Here is a 21,240-nt window from a genome sequence, read left to right as displayed (position 1 = left end):
TCAACAAATGAATGGATAGACGATTGTAATATCTGTACCTGGAAAATTAATCAGCAGTTTAAAAAAAATGAACTATATGCAACGACATACATGAATCACAAAATTATTTGACCAAGTGAAAAAAGCCAGACATTCTCCCCCCTCAAAAAATCCCAAGAGCATAAACTCTGTGATTCCTTTTAACTGTGATTCCTTTTATATAGTATTCTAGAATATCCAAACCAATCTCCAGTGATAGAAAGCAGATCAGTTGCTAAGAGGAATAAAGGGCAGGATGCATTATAAAGGCACAAAAAACTTTTTGGAATGATAGATATATTTGTCATCTTGATTTTGTTCTTGATTTCACAAGTGTATACACACATCAAAACCAATTGAGTAACATAATTTACATATGTATAATTTAGTGTATTTCAATTATAACTCAATACAATTGAAGAAAAAAAAGGGGGAGGTCTTTCTCTCTGGCTTCAAGTAATTAAAAAAAAAAACCTTATTTGACCAAATGAATAAATAAATGATAGAATCCCAGATGGCTCCATGATGTGAAATGTGTGGCTGGAGAGGTCCTTCCCATAATTTTCTTGGGGCTTCATTAAGGTATACTGTGTTTGCACACAAGGTTTCCCACGTGGTTCTAAATATGCCAAGGTTAGTTATGGAATGTCTACAAATCACTTCATCAGGACACCTGAAAAAACTGAGTATGTTTAGTGTAGAGGCATAATTTTCAAAGTATATTATTTGAGCATTAATTTCTTGAGATATTAACTTCTATTACTCAGAAGTGTAATAACTATTCCTTGAAGAGTCACAGGACACATTAGTATATCAGTCTTTGGGAAGTACTAGTACCAAGAAGCCAGTTTAAATTTGAACAGATCTTTCCTCAGACATTTAACTAGAGAACTCCTTTTAAGAACAAAACATGGAAAATGTATTGGAAAGATTTTGGGAGGGTGGGTAGTAAAATAGTTGATGTCAGTCATTTGAAGGTGAAGTAGACAGCTTGGCTGGTGGGATGCACATTCTGGGATTAATGGTCCTGTTACTGTCCCTTCGAACAAACCCCAATCTCACTGGATCTCATCTGTAAACTTAGGAGAATCAATTCAATGCTTTTTTAATATTCTTTCAGATTTATGAAGTTATATTTTTTATCTAAAGGATTCAGGTTTCCTTTCTAGTTCCCAGAAGTATAAAAAGACCAGAGTTTGTAATTTATAAATAGACCAGATCAATGAAGAATAAGTTACTTATAATTAACAATGAAAATAAAAAATTAGGGGCACCTGGGTGGCTCAGGTGGTTAAGTGTCCAACTCTTGATTTCAACTCAGGTCATGGTCTCAGGGTCGTGAGATCGAGCCCTGTGACAGGCTCCACACTCAGCGGGGAGTTTGCTTCTCTCTCTCTCTCTCTCTACCCCTCCCCCTGCTCACGTGCTCTCTCTCTACCTCGAGTAAATACATAAAATCTTTAAAAACAAATTACTACAGGGGCTCCTGGGTGGCTCAGTTGGTATGCGTCTGCCTTCGACTCAGGTCATGATCCCAGGGTCCTGGGATAGAGCCCCACATCGGGCTCCCTGCTCAGCTGGAGGACTGCTTCTCCCTCTCCCACTCCCCCTTCTTGTGTTCCCTCTCTCACTGTGTCTCTCTCTGTCAAATAAATAAATTTAAAAAATTATTACAATTACAATGGTCAATAAAAGGGAGTACCTTAAGAAGCTATGCTTTTGTGTCACTGGAATTAAACAGAGGCTGGCTAACTGATTATCTGGATGCTATAAAGGAGGTCTATGTACCAAGTAGAAGAGTTAAACAATTGGCTTTATCTTCAGTAAATATTCTCTGGGCATCTATAGTGTACTGTTAAGTGAGAAAAAAATGAATCCTGCTCTAAGAGAAATCCCATTCTAATGTGGGAGACAGGATAAGGAGAAATGCAACCTAGGGCACTAAATGCTAAAAGAGAGCTAAGTTTGAATGTTTTCCGGGTACATCAAAGGGCACCCTAACCTAGCTTTCAAGGACAGCTCAGCTAAGACCCAACATATTAGCCTCTATTAGTACATACATTCCAGGAGTCAGGAAGCACAGGTTGGAAATGACTGAGCTAGTCAAAGCTTACTGGACAAAGTTACTTGCCAAAGTGAAGTACACTGTCTCTTTGAATCCCTCAAGTTATGAAGCAAAATCTAAACTTATTTCCTTAGGAAACACATGCTTGTATGTTTATTCTTATTACTTTTTATCTATGCATATTAGATTTGTTAATTAGCTGCCTTTAAAATGAACGACTGCAGTGTACTGCCATTTCTAGATGAAACTGAGGGATCATTTTCATCTATACCCAGATGTGGTCAGAAATATACCATCTTGTACTCATTATCCTGTTGTTTCTAACATAACTGGAAACACAATTCTATTTGTTTATGAGGATTTTTCTAATTGAAATTGGATACTGTGCATTTTATTCTCATCATACAAGGTATTACCAAATTTGGAAATAATGTAGCAAATGTTTTGAAATGCATGTTTGAATAAACCAATCTTTTAAACTTGTTTTACTTTATAAATTCTTTTTCTTTATAAGTTCTTAATTGGACTATTTTTAACATTTCTTATTGAGTGATCTAACTACCATATTTTATATCACTTGAACTGCCACTGGCTTTAGTTTCTATGAAACAATAAAGGTTATTTCTCAGTTGTAGGTTACATTGAAAAATATTTAAGGACAGAGAGAGAGAGAAGACTCTATGTAATATTAAACAAACTAAAATCCAAGAAATATATTAATTAATAAAAAATAGTCTTTATCACTAGAACATCGAAAAACATGCATGCATTCCTCCATCAGAAACGGGATTTTTCCTAGGCACTGTACCTAACAACATTCAAAGATAGCTATGAAAAAGTTTTCATCATAGACGTATTAGTAGTACAAAACTAGGTTAAGTCCATTTGTAGAAGACAGTCTCTTCTCCCTTGCCATCCTTTGATTCTGTTTTGTTCTCTCACCTACTACGTGGTAGGGCCAATCAGATGCCCTTGAAGCTCTGGACTCATACTTTGGGGTTTGAGGCTGGGTTCCAAGCTGGGAACTAAATGACTCCTTCTGGCCAGCGCACTACTTCTTTCATGAAATGATGTAGACTGGGACACTAAAATGAGGCTGACATGCTGATTTGGGGTGATTCCCATTGTTTGTTTTGACAGAAACTCCACAAGGGGCACCTGGGTGGCTCAGTCATTAAGCATTTGCCTGCAGCTCAGGTCATGATCCCAGGGTCCTGGGATTGAGCCCCGCATTGGGCTCCCTGCTCAGCAGGAAGCCTGCTTCTCCCTCTCCCACTCCCCCTGCTTGTGTTCCCTCTCTCGCTGTGTCTCTCTCTGTCAAATAAATAAATAAAAATCTTAAAAAAAAAATATGTACCTAGAGTACTGCATGCCCTAGAGGGAGCCCTACCTCAAACCTGAGAAGCTCACCTTCCAGTGGAAAAGATTATACATCTAAGAATATAAATTATTCTACAATATAGCACTTTACTATGTATCTTTAGGAACCCAGGCCAACAAAAAAGACCAGCTCTGCCTATCGGAATCAGGGATGAATGTGTGCATGATGGGGCATGTCAGCTGAGACTCAAAGGATGAGCAGAAGTGGACTGGGTTAAAAAGAGAGAAAGAGAATCAGGTAAGAGTAGACAAAATTTAGATGTTGTGAGAAGGGAATTACAAGAGTATGATGAGATGCATAGTAAGGGTGAAACGGAGGCTACTGAGGTACATGGGAAGGTTAATGAAACATACTGTCGGGTCACATAACAGAGACTCTCTGGGATGGAGCCAGGAAATTTATGTTTTTAAATATTATTTCTAGTTAGTCCAACACCATTCATGGGAACTTCTGGGAAACAACATAGAATGGTGGGGTTTCATACTATATGAAGAGATCACCTGCTTCTACACAAGTATTCATTATAGTAAGGTTCATATCTTGGTTATACAAGAAATCTTTTTATATGTTTGAAAACTAAACTTTTTCAAACATTTTACATGTCCCAATGTTTCACCTATACTTGGTACTGTAGAAAAAAATATTAAAACAATGAATTTATGAACCAAAACATACATTGATTCATACATAAGGATTTTTCTGTTTTTTCTCCTTCCTATTCCTCATCCAATTCTTAAGGCTTAAATAAAAAATATGCTTTCAATGAGCAAAGTTGTAAGCAAAACTAAAATTGTGTTCCTAAAGAGAAAACAATGAAATATTTTGTAAGTGGCAAACATCATGCATACATAAACAGGAAAAAAAAACATATTTTATAAATCTAAATATATAGTTGTGACAGGGAAGGGGAAAACACCAGAATTATTGCTATTTTCATCATAAAACTGATTGAAAAGAAAAACAATGCATTTGACAGAGCCATGACTCAGTCTTATATGCCATCTTGATCCTTAATAGGGTGTTTATGATAGCCAAGCCTTTATGACAGACCATCTCAGTGACCTAATCATCCTTATCCTGAAATAATGTGCTAAAAATCCTCCAAATGCAGTTTTCTGCTCTCATCCTTATAATTGTATGGTTGAGAAAGAGAAGAATTTTAGTAAGAATTATACTAACATCAGGACAAAATTTTGAGATGTTTACACGTGCTTTAACAAATGAATAGTCTAGACTGAGATTTCATGACCAATATGCTTAAGAAGGAAAAGTAAATTACAGATGAAAAAGGAAACACATTTCAAGAAAAAATAACTGATTTTAATGACTGTTCATTCCTCCTCTTTTTATATAGGCTTTAAAATCATCAAATGTCCTACTAAATTACTGAGTTATAAGAACTACATCGATAATCAGAGTGCTTGGTGTTTCTTTCCAACACCTTGAGGGTAGAAGACTATTCCACTTGTATTATCTCCAATACTACTTGCCACAGCCAGGGGCACAAAGCAGGTCCTCAATAACCATATGGCATCACACTATTGTTATTAGAACATATGGAAGGCAAATGCATTTAGTTACTTTTACTCTTCATTCATTCCAACCCCACTGTTTACCTTGCCTCTCTGTTTTTATTGGAATTTATGTTTGGTAACATTTGTTCTGGTTGCAAATTTTCCATGTTCTACTTTAACATACATTTAATTGCTGTGTAGTTTGATGATGCTTATTCTCAAATATTTCCCTGAATTTTCAGAAAGAGCAATGAATAACAACTTACCAGTTGTGAAGAGAAGTTTTCTAGGATCCTGAGAAAAAGGGGAAAAAAAATTGACTGAAAAACAAAACATTGATAATGTAAAATTCTACAAGGAATCTGCTGGCTATGATCCATTAGGCATTTACGATACTATTCTCTCAGTGGAAATGAGAAATTCAACCAAGATTCATAAAGCTTTCATGCAACACAGGTTCTGGAATAAGGATATTTGGGCTGGAGTCCTGCCTCTGTCACTCACTAGCAAGTTTCAGACCTTCCCTAATTCAGTTTCTCAGCTGAAAAATTAAAAATATCTATCCAGGGGTGTCTGGGTGGCTCAGTTGGTTAAGCATCTGCCTTCAGCTTAGGTCATGATCTCAGGGTCCTGGGATCGAGCCCCCCCACGTCCAGTTCCGCATTGGGTTCCACGTTCAGTGGGGAGTCTGCTTCTCCCTCTCCCTCTGTCCTCCCCCCTACTTATGCACATACACACTCTCTCTTTCTAATAAAAAATTAAATCTTTAAAAAAAATCTAACACAAAGAAGACTGTCCTTCTGAGAAAGAAAGAGCACTGGATACAGAGTCAGAAAATGTAGACTTTCATACTAATGGCTAATTACAAGCCAGCAGTAGTGGCCTGAAGCCCATTCTTTGACCAACTGAGACTCAATATCTTTGACTATAATGTGGAAATATTAATATATACTTTGTCCACCATAATTGCCAAACTGCACCTACAAGATGTGGAGACAGACTCAAAAGTGATAAAATATGTAGGGAGGGTTGTTGCTGTAAATTCAATGCAAAGAATACTAATTGAATACTTATAATGTTTCAAATACCATGCAAAGTAGTGATGATACTCAAATAAAAAGGACAGGTTCTTATTACTCAGAATTGTAAAAAGTAATATTGTTAGTGTAATCTGTCCTTTACACTACATCTCTCGTGATGAAATGGACCTTAGGCAACTCCCTTTCTATCTTCTGGAAAACTGAGGTCAATCCCCAGGAGATTTTTGGATTTGTTTTTCATCTTAATGGTGCTTAGTATTGCACAACTTTGGAAATTCTTTCTTAGGCCTCCATTGACTTTGGAGTCAGGCCACCCTATATCCAAAGTGGGAAGACATTCATATGAAATAATTTCAGAAGCCTTGAATAAGGGCCACTTGCCCAGCAATAGCTCCTCATCCCATTGGGGCCAGATGACTTCTACCTCTGCCATTAGGAACGCAGCTCAAGGATGACCTAGAGGAACCTAGTATATAAACAACTAGTGAAAATACAAGACCAGCTGAACAAAGTGGTAATACCAGAAATATGAACAAATAGCTGTGGGAACTCAGAAGATGGAACAATTCCTACTGCCAGGGAATGGAGATGGAATGTGAGGGTAAGAGACAGTTTTGCAGATGACAGGATGAGGCAGATTCAGCTAGGTCATCAAGAACGTGCCACCCAGGAGCTGGAAGGTGGGTCACCCTAAATCTAGAGAAGACAGAGAGTACAAAACACAGGACAACAGGGTGCATGGCACAAATCGGTCTTTCTCAAAGACAACTCATGGAAGATTATGTGTTTATGCATGCAATGTGTGTGTGTTTTCATCCTCCTCTAGCACACTGCCTGACGCCTATGAGGGGCTCAAAATATTTATTAAAATAAAGAAGAGAGGGAGGAAAAAAGAAAGAAGGAAGGAAGGAAACAAAGAAAGGGGAAATACAAATTAAAACAATGAGTTACCATTTTTCATCTGTCAGATAGGCAAAAATTAAAGAAAAACAAAAACAACTGAGGGGCAGATATAAGCATTCTGACAAACTTGGTAGAAGTGGGTCAACCAGTGAAGCCTTTTTGGAAGGCAACTTGGCAACGTCCATCAAAACTAAAAACGTACATACCTTTGAAACTAAATTCTACTTCTAGGAATCTGCCTAGTGGAAGCATATAAAAAATTAATTCATTGGAGTGTGGTTCATAACAGAAACTGAAAACAATCTAAACATTTGTGAATAAGGAAAGGGCTAAAAATAAACTACTGAACATTAATATTAAGAGAATGATAGATCTATACTTTCTGATACAGCAAGCTACAGTCCATGTAATTATGGAAATAAGAAAATTGCTGAGGAACAGTTTTCATAAAATGCCTCTCAAAATATAAGAGAACAGAAAGTTATTAACTGCGGGTACTTTTGGAGGAGAAGGTTTCACTTTTAAACTTTTGAGGTTTTAAAATATTTTATTTGGGGCACACATCCTTCATAAAATGAAAGAAAATAACTAAAAACCTAAAATGATTAAAATTTTGGAATATTTTACAATATTCCAAGTATACAACATTAAAATGAGAGAACCATTTTAGTTCTTAAAGACCCAAGATGACAAAAACAAAAGAGAGATGCAAAGAAGGAAAGATAAAGAGGAACATGTGTAGCAGATGTAGGAAGCAAGGAAGCCCATGTGCTGCGGGCTGAGGGGGAGAGAAGAATGGGGGGAGGCAGCGGGAGAAAGACATGGAGACAGACCCAGTTCTGGGTTCTGGAGTCATTACATATGAAGAGCTTCCAGTGGCATGTGAAGGAGCTGGCTTTGTCAGTGGACCTTAATGCTGGGTGCTCACCCCAATTAGCTGGTGAATTTTCAAGAAATATCAATACCTGACCCCAACCCAGACCAGTTAAATCATATCAGCGTTTTTAAGAATACTAGCATCTCGTCAAAGGACTTATCAAAGACTGCTTGCTATTTTGGCTTTGTGATTTGTTTCTGTGTTCGTTGTCAGTTTTCCCTTTGCTTTGTTCTGGGAAGGAGATCAAGCACACAATCATAGCAGTATTAATCTCAATAACTCCGGTGATAACGTGGAAGAGAAGATGGAGTTGGGGACGATGGGAGAACAATCTTACGAAGTCACTGCCAGACTTAGCAGAACAGGGCAGGGTGATCCAATTCCACACCTAGCAGTTTGATTTTGATGCAGTCTTGGAGTGAAGGAAAGGCAGACTGAGGACAGGATGAAGTCCTGAGCAACAGAGAGCTAATCAGGGCTGTATATGTGTTCATCGGGCTCTCGCCCAGCACCCTGCACATATAATTTCATCTCATGGGTGGCTTCCCATGGAGAAAAGCAGCCCCAAGTCAGACACTGTCTGCTACAAAACTGAACTCAAGGTCACCTATTTCAAGGATTAAAACAAAGCAGAGTAACCATTAAAACACATAATATTTTTTAAGTCAAATAAACAGATGATCCAGGATCCTCAAAGAATCAACCCGTTTTTCTGCCCTTCCCCCCCAGCCAAGTGCAGTATCTGACTTATTAAAAAAAAAACTTGTGCCCTGTAAAAACACTGGATAGTCTCCACTGGATGGGAACCAGGCAACACTGCTGGGAGGCAGAAGGCCGGCCTGAGTGGCAGCCATCCTAATGCTGCAGAATATAAAAAGTTGACACTCTCGAACTCCCATTTTCAGCAGGAGAGACTGTGAAACAGTAATTACCTATACTTTCTATTGAAAAGGAACAAAACTCAACCTGACAACTGCATCTCAAAAGCACTCAAAAGGAGCAGCAAGGTACAAATTTTCCGTGAAAATCACAGACCTTCATTAGTCAGCTCATGACAAGTGAAAGAATGAGAAGACAAAGACCACCCACCTCATCTCGGTATCTTGCTGCATTCAGTTCCGCGAAATCCTCACTGTAGTTCACTGAGAAGTTGAGGGCATTCACCAGATGGGCAGCCACATGCACACCTGCAGAATCACACGGGGCACAAATCAGTGGGATTTCCATATACACTCCGTGAAGAGGACTCCTTTCCTCTCCCTAAGCTAACACAGGGTCAAACTTTGACAGCTATCTGAGCACTAAAATATTAAATTGCAAAGGGAAATTTTAAAGACATAACAAGTCTTGATTATAGAGAGCTGAGTATAAGAAATCATGTAAAGAAACTGAATTTTCAAAGGCTAGAATAAAATACCCCTAGCAAGTCAGGGTTAGGAAACAACACATGTGAGTGTGTGACAATATGCCCATGTATTTATTTATTTAAGCAGCTCCTAGATATTTGAGTTTTTCTACATTTTTCACCTCTCCTCTATCTCCAAATCTGTTATAGGCCTTGTATCTTTCACTGCCACTCAACCTAAAATATAGGCCCACTGAAAGACTTTTAGCCAGGTAAAATTTCTCACAATCCATAAATTCAAGAAGGAATTTCCTAAATTTCCTAAACCCCATAGCAAAAGTCTTGGTAATCACTTCATTGGGATTAAAAATTCAGGAAAATAATAATTACCATTTAATAATCTACCCACACTGGCACAGTAAACAGAGAGCTCAACCAAAGCGGAGCTCACACAGAAGGTGGAAGCATTAGGAAATTAATAGAGTTGAAGACAAATTCATTTTGGCACAGCTAGGAAAAAGGAAAATTATCTTGAGGAGGCTGGACAAGGAAGGAGCAAATGAACTTGTACATTGGACGAGAATGTCTTCTCATAGGTGAAATAAGGTTCAGATTAAAAGTACATTACAATGTACTAGAAAGGACGACAGATAATTAATTGGAAATCTGGTTTTTTGGCCACACTGCATGATTACCAACACCCCAGGTTAGCTCTTTGTAAAATGACAATGACAGAAAAAGGAGACTTAATGAGATTAGTGACCTGAAACTGGTTAGTGAACCATTACAGTCTATACCAATACAGGGTGTGTAGTTATTCAACAGAAAACTAGTGTAGAAACTGGAAAACCTCATGGTTCTCTCCAACCTAGCACATGAGCTGTAGATACACAAAGAGTTCTGAAGGACTCACAAACACAAATAGAAGCAAGAGAAGGACTAGAATGCTAACTAACTTCAAGTTTGTTTAAAGGATTGATAAGCTCCTGCCAGAATCAAATTAGAGGAAGGAAAAACGTCTAATAAAAGGTGGACAGAAGAAAGTAGCTCGGGAAAAGATATCTGTAACCTACAATGGTAGAAATATTAGATTGGCAACAGACCTATTCATAGAAACCTGGCAGGCCAGAAAGGACTGGCATGATATATTCAGAGCACAAAATGAGAAAAATATGCAGCCAAGAATATTGTACCCAGCTAGGCTATCATTGAAAATAGAAGGCGAGATAAAACGCTGCCAGGACAAACAAAAATAAAAGAATTTGCAAACACAAAACCAGCCCTACAAGAAATATTGAAAGGGGTCCTCTAAGCAAAAAGAGAGCCTAAAAGTAACTTAGACCAGAAAGGAACACAGACAATATACAGTAACAGTCACCTTACAGGCAATACGATGGCACTAAATTCATATCTTCCGATAGTTACCCTGAATGTAAATGGGCTAAATGCCCCAATCAAAAGACACAGGCTAACAGATTGGATAAAAAAACAAGACCTATCGATACGCTGTCTGCAAGAGACTCATTTTAGACCCAAAGACACCCCCAGACTGAAAGTGCGGGGGTGGAAAACAATTTACCATACTAATGGACACCAAAAGAAAGCTAGGGTGGCAATCCTTATATCAGACAAATAAGATTTTAAAACAAAGACTGTAATAAGAGATGAGGAAGGACACTATATCCTACTTAAAGGGTCTATCCAACAAGAAGATCTAACAACAGTAAATATCTATGCCGCTAACATCAGAACAGCCAATAATAGAAGCCAATTAATAACAAAAACAAAGAAACACATCAACAAAAATACAATAATAGTGAGGGATTTTAACACCCCTTCATTGAAATGGACAGATCATCTAAGCAAAAGATCAACAAGGAAATAAAGACTATAAATGACACACTGCACCAAATGGACTTCACAGATAGATTCAGAACATTCCATCCCAAAGCAACAGAATACACATTCTTCTCTAGTGCCCATGGAACATTCTCCAGAATAGATCACATCCTAGGTCACAAATCAGGTCTCAACTGGTACCAAAAGACTAGGATTATTCCTTGCATCTTTTCAGAACACAGTGCTTTGAAACTAGAACTCAAGAGGAAAGTCGGAAAGAACTCAAATACATAGAGGCTAAAGAGCATCCTACTAAAGAATGAATGGGTCAACAAGGAAATTAAAGAAGAATTAAAAAAATTCATGGAAACCAATGAAAATGAAACCACAACTCTTCAAAATCTTTAGGATACAGCAAAGGCAGTCCTGAGAGGAAAGTATATAGCAATACAAGCCTTTCTCAAGAAACAAGAAAGGTCTCAAATACACAACCTAACCCTACACCTAAAGGAGCTGGAGCAAGAACAGCAAATAAAGCCTAAACCCAGCAGGAGAAGAGAAATCATAAAGATCAGAGCAGAAATCAATGAACTAGAAACCAAAAGAACAGTAGAACAGATCAACGAAACTAGGAGCTGGTTCTTTGAAAGATTTAACAAGAGTGATAAATCCCTGGCCAGACTTATCGAAAAGAAAAGATAAATGACCCAAATAAATAAAATCATGAATGAAAGAGGAGAGAACACAAACAACACCAAAGAAATACAAACAATTATAAGAACATCTTATGAGCAACTCTATGCCAGCAAATTAGACAATCTGGAAAAAATGGATGCATTCCTAGAGATGTATCAACTACCAAAATTGAACCAGGAAGAAAGAGAAAACCTCAACAGACTTATAACCACTAAGGAAACTGAAGCAGTCATCAAAAATCTCCCAACAAACAAAAGCCCAGGGCCAGATGGCTTCCCAGGGGAATTCTACCAAACATTTAAAGAAGAATTAATACCTATTCTTCTGAAACTGTTCCAAAAAAATAGAAATGGAAAGAAAAATTCCAAACTCATTTTATGAGGCCACCATTACCTTGATCCCAATACCAGACAAAGACCCCATCAAAAAGGAGAATTACAGACCAATATCCTTGATGAACATGGATGCAAAAATTCTCACCAAAATACTAGCCAATAGGATCCAACAGTACATTAAAAGGATTCTTCACCACGACCAAGTGGGATTTATCCCTGGGCTGCAAGGTTGGTTCAACATCCGCAAATCAATCAATGTGATACAATACATTAGTAAAAGAAAGAACAAGAGCCATATGATCTTTTCAATAGATGCAGAAAAAGCATTTGACAAAGTACAGCATCCTTTCTTGATCAAAACTCTTCAGAGTATAGGCATAGAGGGTACATACCTCAATATCATAAAAGCCATCTATGAAAAACTGACAGCGAATATCATTCTCAATGAGGAAAAACTGAGAGCTTCCCCTCTAAGGTCAGGAACATGGCAGGGATATCCACTATCACCACTGCTCTTCAACATAGTATTAGAAGTCCTAGCCATAGCAATCAGACAATAAAATTAAAAGGCATCCAAATCAGCAAAGAAGAAGACAAACTCTCACTGTTTGCAGATGATATGATACTGTATGTGGAAAACCCAAAAGACTCCACCCCAAAACTGCTAGAACTTATACAGGAATTCAGTAAAGTGGCAGGATATAAAATCAATGCACAGAAATCAGTGGCATTCCTATACACCAACAACAAGACAGAAGAAAGAGAAATTAAGGAGTTGACTCCATTTACAATTGCACCTGAAACCATAAGATACCTAGGAATAAATCTAACCAAAAGGCAAAGAATCTATCCTCAGAAAACTATAAAATACACATGAAAGAAATCAAGGAAGACACAAAGAAAGGGAAAAACGTTCCATGCTCATGGATTGGAAGAACAAATATAGAGAAGATGTCAACGCTACCTAGAGCAACCTACACATTCAATGCAATCCCCATCAAAATACCATCCACTTTTTTCAAAGAAATGGAACAAATAATCCTACAATTTGTATGGAACCAGCAAAGACCCCCAAATAGCCAGAGGAATATTGAAAAAGAAAAGCAAAGCTGGCGGCATCACAATTCCGGACTTCCAGCTCTATTACAAAGCTGTCATCATCAAGACAGTATGGTACTGGCCCAAAAACAGACACATAGATCAATGGAACAGAATAGAGAGCCCAGAAATGGACCCTCAACTCTATGGTCAATTCATCTTCAACAAAAAGGAAAAGAATATACAATGGAAAACAGACATTCTCTTCAACAAATGGTGTTGGGAAAATTGGACAGCCACATGCAGAAGAATGAAACAGGATCATTTCCTTACACCACACACAAAGATAGACTCATAATGGTTCAAAGACCTAAAGGTGAGGCAGGAGTCCTTCAAAATCCTAAAGGAGAATATAGGCAGCAGCCTCTTTGATCTCAGCCACAGCAAGTTCTTCCTGGAGATATCACCAAGGGCAAGGGAAGCAAGGGCAAAAATGAACTATTGGGACTTCATCAAGATAAACAGCTTTTGGGCGCCTGGGTGGCTCAGTTGGTTAAGCGACTGCCTTCAGCTCAGGTCATGATCCTGGAGTCCCAGGATCAAGTCCTGCATCGGGCTCCCTGCTCAGTGGGGAATCTGCTTCTCCCTCTGACCCTCTTCCCTCTCGTGCTCTCTACCTCTCATTCTCTCTCTCTCAAATAAATTTAAAAAATCTTTAAAAAAATGCAAAATCTATAAAGAACTTATCAAACTCAACACCCAAAGAACAAATGATCCAATCAAGAAATGGGCAGAAGACATGAACAGATATTTTTCCAAAGAAGACATCCAAATGGCCAACAGACACATGAAAAGGTGCTCAACATCGCTCAGCATCAGGGAAATCCAAATCAAAACCTCAGTGAGATACCCTCTCACACCAGTCAGAATGGCTAAGATTAACAAGTCAGGAATTGACAGATGTTGGCAGGATGCGGAGAAAGGGGAACCATCCTACACTGTTGGTGGGAATGCAAGCTGGTGCAGCCACTCTGGAAAACAGTATGGAGGTTCCTCAAAAGGTTGAAAATAGAGCTGCCCTATGACCCAGCAATTGCACTACTGGGTATTTACCCCAAAGATACAAGTGGGGGGATCCGAAGGGGTATATGCACCCCGATGTTTATAGCAGCAATGTCCACAATAGCCAAACTATAGAAAGAGCCAACCTTTCCATCGACAGATGAATGGATAAAGAAGAGGTGGTATACACACACACACACACACACACACACACACACACACACACACACACACAATGGAATATTATGCAGCCATCAAAAGGAATGAAATCTTGCCATTTGCAAAGACATGGATGGAACTGGAGGGTATTATGCTGTGCGAAATTAGTCAATCAGAGAAAGACATGTATCATATGATCTCACTGATATGAAGAATTCTTAATCTCAGGAAACAAACTGAGGGTTGCTGGAATGGTGGGGGGTGGGAAGGATGGGGTGGCTGGGTGATAGACATTGGGGAGGGTATGTGCTATGGTGAGTGCTGTGAATTGCCTAGGACTGTTGAATCACAGACCTGTACCTCTGAAACAAATAATACATTATATGTTAAGATAAAAGAAAATAGTAGGAAGGGAAAAATGAAGGGGGGGGAAATCGGAGGGGGAGACCAACCATGAGAGACTATGGACTCTGAGAAACAAACTGAGGGTTCTAGAGGGGAGGGGGGGTTCGGGGATGGGTTAGCCTGGTGATGAGTATTAAAGAGGGCATGTACTGAATGGAGCACTGGGTGTTATACACAAACAATGAATCATGGAACACTACATCAAAAGCTAATGATGTAATGTATGGTGATTAACATAACATAATAAAATTTTTAAAAATGTAAAAAATAAATAAATAAAAAAGTGGACAGGAATTTAGAAGTTGGTTAACTAACAAGCAAGGGGAGAGTTCTAAGGAAATTTTTAAGAGGCTGTCCAGGTGAGACTTGACTATGGCATAAGCATAAAACATTATTTAAGCAAAACTGTCTGTGTCCTCTAGCTTTATCATATCTGAAATGTGTAAGTTTAAAAAAATCCTTTCATTTTAAATTAAGGTTTGTATGTTAACTACATGCTTTGTGGCTCCTTCTTTCTTAATTCTCCTGAAAAAAAGCTCTAGGTATCAGTTGTCTGAGATACACCCTTAAGGGATACATTCACCTTCTTTAAATGACCTTTCAGGTCAAAAGAAATTGGGGCTTCTAATTTTGGGCAGCAGGGAGAAAGCCAGGCCAGTTATTTTGAATAGATATTCTGATTTAATTCTCTCAACAAAACATTAAAGTGGGTAGAAACATCCCTATTTCACAGAGAAGAAAACAAAATTTAGAAGAGGTCACCCAACTAAGGTTAGACAACTAGTGAGTGGCAGAATGCAAACAGTCTGGAATGCGTGTTCATTCATGGCAAGACTCTACAAGATCTCAGTCTCTTCGTTGTTCTCCAACTAAACCAGAATATTTGGATACAACTGCAGTTTAGAACAAACCAAGTTACAAATGTGTCCACATTCCCGGGCCCTCCTGCTTTCCTGACCTTTCACTTCCTCTGTTCTAACCCAGCCCTGACCCCAGCCACACCCTTGGTCCTCATCTAATCCTGGACTCTTACTCTATCCCCAGCCTCTTGAGTGGTATGGAGTCCTAATCCTACCCGAGCCTCTCCCCATCTCTCGCCTGCAGATGTGGGACCCACCAATAAGCTGTCCAGGGACAAAACAGTGCAGATGCCTGTTTCGACAGTACTTGGCAACTTTTTAAAAGCAGAGAGCTTAATGACCTCTTAATAGTAGCTGCACCAAAACATGTCTGATTCAAAATAGTCATACATACATATCCAGACCAAATGTCCCTGGTGTCAAAACAGGTTGGAAATGTCAGGTGCTATGCCACTGAGATAATTAACACCTGAGATTGTAAATTATAACTAATTTCACCCTAAAAACTTCCTATGGGCGATCTCATTTCAGTCTTCAAACCATGAGGCAGGTGCTACTGTCAATCACTTTATCATTAAAACAACAACAAATCAAAGACCAGAGAGCTTATGTCACATAGTTAGGTAGGAGGGCAGTTGGGGATAGATCCTACACAACCCTGCCTCCAAAGTCCAAGTGTTTAATTAATATGTTTATAACTTTCTGTTCCAAAATTTGAAAAATATCACATAAATGTTCAGGATAAAAACTTATTTTAAAATGACTCTTTTAAAAACCAAAAGATTCTCACTTGATATTTGTTTTTCTTTTTTTTCTCTTTTTTTTATTATGTTATGTTAATCACCATACATTACATCATTAGTTTTTGATGTAGCTTCCATGATTCATTGTTTGCGTATAACACCCAGTGCTCCATGCAGTACGTGCCCTCTTTAATACCCATCACCAGGCTAACCCATCCCCCCACCCCCCTCCCCTCTAGAACCCTTAGTCACTTGATATTTTAACCTGGAACTGAACAGGATAAATTTCCACAAACATTTGATATTTAATACCAAGTATTAATATCAAAGAAACATTTATCAAATATACTTTTAAATGGAATCACATTCTATGAATGTACATTTCACATTGTAATTTGTATGCATTTAAAGTCCTATCATATCTTTATTTTTAAACCTTAAAAATTTTTATTATATTTCTTTTAGTCTTTCTAAATGAAAGTATTTACTTGTAGGAAACAATTATTAACAGCTTCAGGGCCAACTCTCATACATTATAATGTGAAAACTATATACACGTGTAAGACATGCTCATTTTCTATAGCACGATTAGGCAACTCTCTTTAAACACATGGAAGAGAAAATTAAGGTATGTGATGAGAAAATCACAAGTAGGTGACAGCAAATAATTTACAGAACAACAAAAATATCATTTATAAAATGTGTTCTAACATAATATTTTCATATCTTTTGGTTTTCTCACCTGAAAAAATACATATAGTCACACCACAGGTTATATGGAATGTTCTGCTTTTATCCAACAATCTTCTGGTTCTCCTGCTTGGAACCTAAATAAAATTCAGTATGGTGAAAATGAAGCAGGAAATAAGATATGTGTACAAAGTTTTTCACTATAGCATTGTTCATGATATCAAAGTTTTAGAAATATGGCAGAGGCCTAGGAATTAAAAGTTGGTGAGATGAATTATGATATATCTAGTCAGTGGAACACCTAAACCATTACAGAGAATGTGAGAAGACTTATTATTGATATGGAAAGATGTGTCAGATACACGGCTAGGTAAAAGAGTGATAACACATAAACTATACTATAGTCCTATGGTGTTTAAAATTAATGGCATTCTATGCAAATCTGAAGGCATTTACCCCAAACTGTAATCTGTGGTTGTTCCAGCACAGTAATATTAGGAGAAACTTTCACTGATTACTTTACATATTTCTGGAATGTTTGAGCTGTACAATATATATGATTTCCTTTTGTAGTCAAAAAATAAGATGATTTTTAAATGAAGCAATTCCATCTATGGTTTTAAATGCCTTCTTGATCTTATAAAAAAATAAAATGTCAAGCATCTTTGAATACTTATGTTTCACATCAGGGGACCATTCTTTAAGACTTATTTAAATACTGAGAGACTTAGGTGGGCACTTTTCATTTCCTGCCATTTATCTTCTCTTTTTTCACACCAAGCCAATAGCCAGTCGTAGGCATCAAAACCTAGCATTTTACAATGGTAGGCAACCTAGAGAAAGAGTTATTTCCACAAATTACTGCATTAAAAGCAAAGAGTTTCTAATATAATTACATGAAAAGGTTGAGAAGTTTTACTGCAGTAAATCTGCTCATATGAACCACACAGAACATCAAAGTGACCTCATATTAACAACTTCTTTTAAAGTATCAGTATTGATCCAAGAATGCCTTACTATTTCAACAAGAAAAGAAACACAAACACACCAGGATAACTGAAGACAAAAAATAATTTGTTGAGTTTTAATTTCCAAAGTGCTTTACTGTTTCCTTACAACCTTCATTTTACAACATCACACATGACATCACATCTTAAGACATCTCCAAGACTATTACATAGCTTAAAACATGCATGTATTTGAAAAGGAGATAAATCGCCACCAACACCAGTAGTCACTGTATATTTTGCTGAAAGTCCACAGGGCTCTAGTTTCTAGTTTGCTCACCTGGACTTAACAAAATGAAAACACAGGCTCTCAATGAGGCATAGTAGTATAGTGGAAAAATCTCAGAACTGGGACTGATCTTAGCTCTGCCATTTTGCTAGTCTCATGACATTGGTCAAGTTACTTAACCTCTCTGTGCCTCAGTTCTTCATCTATAAGACCTACAGAATCATTGTGAGGATTCACACTTACATCCATGGAGTGCGTAACCCAGCATCTGATATCACTATTAATAGCCATTTCTATTATCCACTGCCTCTATCTAGCATTGCAGAATAGCTCACTGATCATCTTGACAGGTGACATGGTCTTTACTATCATCTGGTAGCTGACAGCAGATGATAGAAATCAGTCTATTAGAAGATCAGACCATGAAAACTCAGTAGTACTAACATGCCACTGTTCCACTTGATTTTTTATCCTGGAATCTGTGACTAGGATTTTTTGTTCTTACCTTCTGGGATCCTCGTAGGTAAGCCAGGAGCGTCCGGCACACGGGTAAAAGGATAAGGCTGCAGTTGAGGTTAAGAACAGATGCGGAGGCTCTGCTTAGACACAATCCTAGCTGAACAAATGAGGCAAGAGTCAAAACACAGTCAAGGCAAAAACAGACTACAAACTTGCTGCAGACTTCACCCTGCTTCTCCTTGAAGGATCATGACAAAATGCCAACTTTTTCGAGACTCTTGAACAACTGTCTACTTTCCTCTCACCAAAAACCCCTAAAAGAAACTAACTGGTCTTTGTCTGCTCTGCACTGCCATATAACTTAGTCTCCCCTCATTTCCACTAGTGTTATAAACAGCTGAGTACATTTTTCTGGTGTGAAGTAAATTTCTTGTTGTGCCCCCACTATACTGTTATGGGTATGAAGGGGCCCTCCAGAGCCTTGGTGTATTATAAGGCACCTCCACACTGGTGGAGTTGAATCCTCTTTTCACCGATAAGGTGCCAAAAGTTTCAAATAAAGCTTTTTCATTTGTGTTCTCTCTAGAACCCTCTGACCATACAACCCCCTTCCAAAGCATTGTCTGCCTGCCTTTCAGCTTTTTACCTTACTGACTCTATCCATCTTTCAGGTTTTACCTTAAGCATTGTGCCTCCAGAGTTCTTCTGTGACCCAAAACTAGGAAGGATCCCGATCAGCTGTGCCCCGTACAAAGATAATCATAACCACATTGTGCAATGCTTTTTTCAAAGAATCAGAACCCTCAGTGTTGAGGCCATACTTTCTGGCAACCAATTGTAAATCAAACTCCTGCTAGACTGTCATCTGCTATTGTCTGGTACTACCTACATTCTTCATATAAATAGTGTATCACATGAAAATAAGAGATGGGGTCATATCTGTACTCTTGTCCTAAAATAAACATAAAAGGACTTTATTTTAAGGATATCAACTAAGAAATATGTATAAATCAGATGCTTTTCTTATCTTAAAATTATTTATGCTCCTGAGATTTCCAACTTAACTCCTGGCAAAATAGCAACTCTGTTACAAAATGGTTGTTCTCAGTACATGAAGTATTGTTCCTGAAGGGGAGACAGGGTAATAAGTCATGTCAGGAAAGCAATAATTTTCATTGACGTATATAAAAAGTAATTAATATTTCCAGTTAGGCTATTTATACACCATGAGTTAGAAAACCTTAGGGATATATTACAATGAATATACTAGTAATTAGACAAATAGAAATAAGCCCCTCTAGACTATCTAAAAAAATGTTAAATATAATATTCTCACCTCACTCAGCAAAGTTATTATCATTTCAGAGTGATGGATTTTTGTTATTTAGGCCTCCAGAGAAATAGAGTAATTGTTATCTCTTTGATCTGGCATGTGCACATGATAAGAAAATTTTAGCTCAAGGGATTTTAGATGATACTTTTATCTGCAATTTTAATGTACCAGGACAATAATTCACTTAAAATTTATCAGCTAAAATCTATCATATAAGTGTAGGACTTAAGAGATACAAATAAATTATCCAATTTTCTTTTGTAGTTCAATGATTTAAAGAAAATTCTTATATTCTTCATTTTCTAACAATATATCGTGTCTGGAAGTGTTTTATTGTTGTGCTTACATTAAATCACATAGTGATTCAACTCAAAGTGGCTTTAAGTCTCCCCTTAGGATAGATGGAGTTTATCTTGGCATACCACTTTTTCCTTAACAGTGCTATAAAATCTACCCTGAAATTTTACCAAGGACTCATTCCCTCATGTAGGTTTGTTCCTGAATTTTTTAGTTTTAGTTTTTTCAACTAAGATGAAAACTTCTCTTTACTAGGTTATCAGAGTACAAAACTCCCTCATTCTGAAGCAATGGAGAGAGTGAGAACATGGAAACAGATTGCAGTCAAGTGGCGCAAGCATAGGAAACCACGTGATCTACTTACTACATGGGTAACATCCTACAGCGTAGAGCATTTGTTTTATTTAGTCCCTCTTAATGCATGACCATTGTAAGAATCAGCTTCCTCAAATGTTTACTGAAAACAAAGGACCGCCCCAAGTTATGTGGCCAGGTCCACTCCGTGACTCTGACTCGTGTTACCATTCCTAGAGCGCTTAACCGCTACTCTACTTTTCCAACTTCATTCGAGTTTGTTGTCACTAGATGGCAGTGTTACTTTCACGTTTAGAATCCTACCTGTCAAGGTCTCTAAAACATAATTGAGAATTCCATATGTAATTTTAAAACTATAAATATATTTTAGATGAGTATATACAACTAAAACATAGCTTACTCCTTTTTATGGACTGAATGTCTGTCCCCCCCCAAATTCATATGATGAAATCTAATGTCAAGAAAGAAAAGGAAAGAAAGGGAGAAAGAAAGAAAGAAAAAAGGAAAGGAAAGCAAAGAAAAGAAAAAAAGAAAAGAAAGAAAAAGGAAGGAAGGAAGGAAGGAAGGAAGGAAGGAAGGAAGGAAGGAAGGAAGGAAGGAAGGAAGGAAGGAAGGAAGGAAGGAAGGAAG

The 21,240-nt window shown here is 37.7% G+C and overlaps 1 protein-coding gene across 1 annotated transcript in view; it reads right to left on the bottom strand.

The window, feature by feature from the left end:
• The window catches only part of NOX4 (NADPH oxidase 4), a 194,444-nt gene that overhangs the window by 147,402 nt on the left and 25,802 nt on the right, over window positions 1–21,240 (bottom strand). Inside the window, exons 4-7 of the mRNA XM_025893954.2 lie at window positions 18,712–18,822; window positions 17,023–17,107; window positions 8,888–8,985; window positions 5,245–5,272 (exon numbers count right to left, since the gene is read on the bottom strand). Of these exons, the coding sequence (XP_025749739.1) occupies window positions 5,245–5,272; window positions 8,888–8,985; window positions 17,023–17,107; window positions 18,712–18,822 (322 nt within the window). The remainder of the gene's footprint in view (window positions 1–5,244; window positions 5,273–8,887; window positions 8,986–17,022; window positions 17,108–18,711; window positions 18,823–21,240) is intronic.

This window comes from Callorhinus ursinus, unplaced genomic scaffold, assembly GCF_003265705.2.
Source record: "Callorhinus ursinus isolate GAN/ISIS: 27379988/994484 unplaced genomic scaffold, GSC_fseal_2.0 scaffold93, whole genome shotgun sequence".
Classification (NCBI taxonomy): domain Eukaryota; kingdom Metazoa; phylum Chordata; class Mammalia; order Carnivora; family Otariidae; genus Callorhinus; species Callorhinus ursinus.
Note: the sequence above shows the minus strand (reverse complement) of the source record. Positions and strands in the feature narration are given on the sequence as shown.